Below are 5,391 nucleotides of genomic sequence, written 5' to 3'. Positions count from 1 at the left end.
AGGGGTCTGGGTCCGCTGAGGTCGACCTTCTTCTGGGTGGAGGCAGCAGGAGGAGGACCTACACGATGAGGCACAGCCAAAGGAAGTCAGTACACAAGACGCAGAGCACAGAAAGAGCGCAGACGAGAGGCTTTAGAAAGAGAAGAGCGAGGCCTACCCTGCTTGTTCTTGATCTCCTTGGCCATGAGCAAGAAGGCCTGCTCGACGTTTGTGGAGTTCTTGGATGACGTCTCAACGAACGGAACGTTCAGCTCATCCGCAAGCTAAAAGTGGAGGACAGAACGGCGTGGTTACCACGTCAGCAAAAAGCATGCATGCGTGGACGAAATCTTCCAAAGTGATTTCCGACGAAGAGGAGAAGAAATCGGTCACAAAGTTGTAAGAAGGCGAAGTACCTGCTGGCCTCTGGCCTTGTCCACCACACGCTTGCTCTCAAGATCGCACTTCGTTCCGACCAAAAGCTTGCGCACCTAGAAAGCGGAGCAAAGGCGTGAGATCGCAAACGAATTTTCGAGGTTGTGGCAAATTTGGATGCAGGAGAAGCGTGAATGATGACGTACGTTATCTTGCGCATAGCGCTCGATCTCCTGGAACCAACCTCGCACGTGAGAGAACGAGGCCTCATCGGTGATGTCGTAGGCGATGATAATGCCGTGGGCGCCACGATAATAGGAAGAGGTGATCGTCCTGCAAGAGCGCAGCACCCAAGGGGGAAAGATGTCAGCGAATGAAGGTGTCCCTCATCAATCTCGCCCACAAAGGTGAAGAGAGCCTTGTCTGCAACTGGAGACCAAAACGAACCTGAATTTCTCTGTAGAAGGAAAGGCAATCGAAGAGAGATCAGCCGTGGGCTACATGGATGCAAAGAGGATTGAAGGCCTCAATAAGCGCGGGGAGGAGATTAGTACCCTGGCCAGCCGTGTCCCAAATCTGAAGCTTCACGCTCTTATCATCAATGTTGATAGTCCTGATCTTGAAGTCCACGCCAATGGTGGAGATGTACGACTCGCTGTACTCATCATCAGCAAAACGCAGCAGAAGAGCAGACTTGCCAACGCCTGCGTCGATAAGAAGCAAGAAGATGATCGAAGAACTTTTAGAAGGGAAAACGACAGCGCGCCGCGTAGACGAAAGTAGGTGGAAGTCTGAATGGAGCAGGGCTAAGTACCCGAGTCGCCGATGAGGAGGATCTTGAAGAGATAATCGTATTCCATGTGTGTTGTTTCTTGTTGTCCTTCTGAATGAAATGATGGTTGGATCAGAAGCGATCGACTGCAGCCTCCCCCCACGCAAGCTTTTGTCGCAACCACAGAAAATCCCAGATTCCTTCGTTCGCGAACTCCGGAACCGCCGGAATTTCGGTAGTGCAACTGGCCGAACCCCGAAACACGAGCGCGGATTGATTGAATTGACCGATTGGATTGTCATCACCATACCTTTGATGCTGGCTGGCGTGCTTTGCCTCACCTTCCTTATGCTTGCGATCAGGGGCTGGAAGGTCTTGATGTCTCGGCCTGGCGCTTTTTTGATTCTTGTAACGCCGTTCTTGGACGCCTGTCGACTGACGACATTGCTGTAAGGAGGGACAACTTTGTCAGGCGGTGAATAATAAAAGAAATAATTGCAATTATTAAAATTGCAAGAGCAAGAGCTACTTGTACGGCACCATGAGCGTTTGGGATGATGACGAGGACAGTTGGGTATGCTCCTCTTTTGATTCGCATCTCAAGGGCAATCTGTGGCAGCAATTTTTGGATTAATCTTGCCAATCTCAAGCCTTCTTTGCAATCAGCTGCCCAAAAGCCAACCCCCAAGTACGTCAGTGCACCTCCTTGTATGAACGATTAATTTTAAATTTGTATTTTTGTTTCATTTATAATTTTGCAGGCAATCGGTATGGGGCGCTGTGGAGCCTCCTCCCTCCGACAACCTGAGGTACACCTCTTCCGCAACACTCCTTTTTCCCTTTATTTATATGGATATATACAAGATTAAATCAAAGATCTATCTTCAGGAGTGTACACCCGTACTTTGCGGCTCAGCCCACTGTGCGCATCCTGGCACGAAGGGACGCACCATCAGCCGCGGGCGGGTCCTCCTCTGGCGCACCCTCGCCACCCCAGATACTGCAGCGCGCCGGTGGTACGGCCACTCTCTCATTTCCCGAACACACTGCAGGCCTGGTCATGCCCTAACCGCACACGCACCACACACAACACACAACACACAACACACAACACAACACACGATCTTGTTGTGTTCGTTCCTAATCAGGAGATGCGGCATCGTCGTCATCGATGCCGGCGCCACCACAGCTCGGCGGTCCGAAGACCATCGAGCTCCAGAAGCCGCAGAAGAGCCTCGAGGAGCGCGAGCGCGAGTACGCGCTGGCGCGACAGAAGATCTTCAACGACAACAAACAGGCGGCGGCCGAGCGCGAAGACAAGGAGCGGAGGGAGCGGGACAACACCACCAGGAACCACCACCAGCCTCAACACAACAGCGGCTCCTCCCGAGCTCGACCATCTGGCGGTCGAGGGGTCGACGATCCTTACGGTGGCGGCGGCCGTGGCGGCGGGCGAGGGGCTGGACGAAGCGGCAACCGAGGTGGCCGAGCCCGAGAGAACAACAACTACTGACACAACGCGCAAGCTTTCAATTTCTTCAACCGGGCTTTATTTATTGCAGTCGTGTGTCCATTTGCTCGTCCCCCTGACCGTGTCGTGTGGTATTGTGTGTTGCTTTTGCCCCTGGGCGAAGGCAGGTGCACGCGCGCGGATCGCGGCGTGTGGCCGAGAGGGGTCGCTTCGTTCGATGCCTTCGCTGCCCACATCGTTTCCAACTGTCGGATTCCCACTTGCTCCACCCACCAGCGGCTTTGCGCTCTGTATGCGTGTCGTGTCGTTGGTCGTGTCAGTCAGCACGCACACGGCACAAAGAGGGGAAGAGGCGGGAGAGGTACGATGGGAAGGGCAAGTGGCTCGCTTCGACAGTTGGAAACGATGTGGGCAGCGAAGGCATCGAACGAAGTGACCCTTCTCGGCCACACGCCGCGATCCGCGCGCGTGCACCGGCCTAGTCGACGGCTCGTCGGCTCTCGTTCAGTACTTCAGGGCTTTCTCCCTCTCGAACCCCTCTAGCAACTCGGCAATGAGGTAGGGGTCGAGGTTAAGGAGGTCGGGGCCGAGATCGTTGAATTCGTCTGTGCGTGAACTTATCAGTTTCCGTCATCGAAAAGAAATCACAACGCCAAGACACCAAGAACACGCAGCAGCACGTACCCTCCAGCGATTCACGCGCACATGTCTCAGCTGTCTCGGGCGAGTTGGCAAGTCCTCTTGTTGAGAAACCTTCCAACTCGATCGAGAGAGGTGACGTATCGACGCAGGAGACGGGCGATGACATCGGCGACGGCGACGGCGCGGGTGAACTCGTGCCGCCGCCTGACGGGACCGGAGACTGAATCGGGTCGGCGTGGGGCTGGACGACACTGGGCGGCGGCGCCGGGCCGAGTGGAGGCCATAGGACACCTGGCAGTGGTTGAAACGCCCAAAGGTCGGGAGCAGGCATGATGTTCCTGAACGGCGGCCGGCTGGAGGCCGCGGAGACAGGGCTGGTGGGCGCCGATGACGTGAGGCCGGGCGAAAGCGGCTGACGACCGGCGGCCTTGGTCCTCCGCCTCTTCTTCGGCGGCTCTCCCTGGGCCGCCTCTGTTTTCTGACAACGGCGCTTCGTGGAAGCGTTGGCGATCACCTTGCCCACTGATAGTAGCAGGAGTAGTTAAACGAGATGAGCATTAAGTGAGCGAGCGATTCCGAACGAACGCGTTGTGTGTCGTGTGTGTGTCGGCGCAGCGGAAGGGAAAAATGTAGCGTACGGTGGTAATGGCCTTGGGCGATAATGCTCCCCTGCTTGTCCACGATCCAGAGCTTCAGCGTGAAGGCCCCGCTGCTCTGGTGGCATGAGCTGCACGTGGGCTGGCAGGAGGCGAGCAGGAAAACGAGATGGGATGAGCAAACAAACAGGTCAGAAGACCAATCCAAATGGGGGGTGCACCTTGATTTTGATTCGGACGGAAGGCTTCGTTAGCGCGAGGAAGTCATGCTCATCGTCGATGGCGTTGATGCGAAGCTGGTTGTCTCCTTCCTTCAGCTTTTCCCTCTCTCTACACCCCTGGGTGCAATCATCAATCTGTTTGTGTTGTTTGCAATCCATCCAAATCAGTCTCGTAAAAGAATGAAGATGAAGAAGAAGATGGTACGTACTACGCCTCGGGGAGTGCTCAGCTCGCCTCCCAGGAAGTAGGTGGGAAGAATCCAGGTCTCCTCCTCGTCGGTGGTCTTGTGGTCCGCGTCGTTGCCCTGGTGGTAGTGCGCGGAGTCGATCTTGAGCCGAATGCCTTCGGGCAGGCCGTCGGGGAACCGCAAGACAAATCCAGAGTACACCGCCCTGGCAACTCGCCGCAGGGGCAAGTCGGATGAGGGCCTTTTCCAGTTGCCCTCCACCCACACGAGCGGTTCGAGTTCGATTCTTCCCTGGTCGACGTTCATCTCGCTCTTTCTTTTGTGGTCTGACTGGTGGCTTGTTGCGTTGCTGGTGCTGGTGGGCTGTGGTCAAGAGGAAGGCCTTCCGCCTTCTTCTACTTTGCGTGCGGTTTGTTACGTCCTACTGGGCCAATCAGCAGCGCGCAGCCACACCTTTCCCACCAGAGAATCGCGTTTGCAGTTTCGTTCAGCGCTTACCGCAAAAGGCAAAAGCGAGTACCCTGCTCGGTGTGTGTGCATCATAGTCTACATGGGGGGGTTTATTCTACTCTCCACACTTGTGCTCCAGACCTGCACTTCACGAAACTTTCTTGGTGGAGCCCTGCAGCTTTGCGGCTTCGAAGGTGGCCTGCTTCTCGAGCAGGTGGCGGATGTTGTCCCGCAGGGCGGTCATCCACTCGACGCCCTCCTCCGCGCTCTGGCACTCGAACACGAACGTATCTCGTGACGTGCTCAACAAAAACTTGCCGTCCTCCTTCCCTGTATTACGTGTCGTTGGTCGTGTCATGCGACGAGGGTCAATGGTGGGTTCTGCGTGGACGAACGCATCGGTTGGGCAAGATGGACGCACCTTTGCTGGTGGAGAGGGACGACGGGAGGGAGAGGGTTAGGAGGGGCAATCGGTGACGACAGGTGCGCTCCATCCTCGGCGAACTCCTGGACTGCTGCTCCGACAACAGTAGAAGCAAATCTGTGGTTCGCGCGTCGTGTCGCGTTGATCGCCGGTGAGCCGAGCCAGCAGAGAACAGGAAAGACGCGATGCAAGTGTGGGGTATGGCGGTACCGGTGAACAGATAGCATTGAACCTCTTCCATTCGCGGACTTTTCCCTTCGATCGAAAAGCACA

General features: G+C 55.8%; 4 protein-coding genes across 4 annotated transcripts in view; 1 reads left to right on the top strand and 3 right to left on the bottom strand.

Annotated features, from left to right (window-relative positions):
• ACA1_243420 (Ras subfamily protein) overlaps nt 1-1,214 on the bottom strand; it is a gene marked incomplete at both ends in the record, with an annotated part of 1,793 nt that extends 579 nt beyond the window's left edge. Inside the window, 7 exon segments of the mRNA XM_004335357.1 lie at nt 27-58; nt 158-263; nt 396-470; nt 561-587; nt 599-687; nt 909-1,058; nt 1,169-1,214. Of these exon segments, the coding sequence (XP_004335405.1) occupies nt 27-58; nt 158-263; nt 396-470; nt 561-587; nt 599-687; nt 909-1,058; nt 1,169-1,214 (525 nt within the window).
• Nucleotides 1,215-1,896: 682 nt separating this feature from the next.
• ACA1_243410 (uncharacterized protein) lies at nt 1,897-2,639 on the top strand (the record flags this gene model as incomplete). Its single annotated transcript, XM_004335356.1, has 3 exons — nt 1,897-1,935; nt 2,043-2,142; nt 2,275-2,639. The coding sequence occupies 3 exons, from the start codon at nt 1,897-1,899 to the stop codon at nt 2,637-2,639; spliced, it is 504 nt and encodes a 167-aa protein (XP_004335404.1).
• Nucleotides 2,640-3,101: 462 nt separating this feature from the next.
• Nucleotides 3,102-4,550, bottom strand: ACA1_243400 (uncharacterized protein; the record flags this gene model as incomplete). Its single annotated transcript, XM_004335355.1, has 5 exons — nt 3,102-3,202; nt 3,282-3,761; nt 3,878-3,977; nt 4,057-4,173; nt 4,266-4,550. 5 exons carry the CDS (start codon nt 4,548-4,550, stop codon nt 3,102-3,104), a joined length of 1,083 nt encoding a protein of 360 aa, XP_004335403.1.
• Nucleotides 4,551-4,842: 292 nt separating this feature from the next.
• Nucleotides 4,843-5,359, bottom strand: ACA1_243390 (uncharacterized protein; the record flags this gene model as incomplete). The annotated part of the gene is made up of 3 exons (XM_004335354.1): nt 4,843-5,024; nt 5,116-5,235; nt 5,329-5,359. 3 exons carry the CDS (start codon nt 5,357-5,359, stop codon nt 4,843-4,845), a joined length of 333 nt encoding a protein of 110 aa, XP_004335402.1.
• Between the last annotated feature and the right edge of the window lie 32 nt (nt 5,360-5,391).

This window comes from Acanthamoeba castellanii (genome assembly GCF_000313135.1).
Source record: "Acanthamoeba castellanii str. Neff unplaced genomic scaffold scf7180000084763, whole genome shotgun sequence".
Classification (NCBI taxonomy): domain Eukaryota; phylum Discosea; order Longamoebia; family Acanthamoebidae; genus Acanthamoeba; species Acanthamoeba castellanii.
The sequence above is the reverse complement of the archived record's forward strand: the minus strand, read 5'-3'. Positions and strand labels throughout refer to the sequence as shown.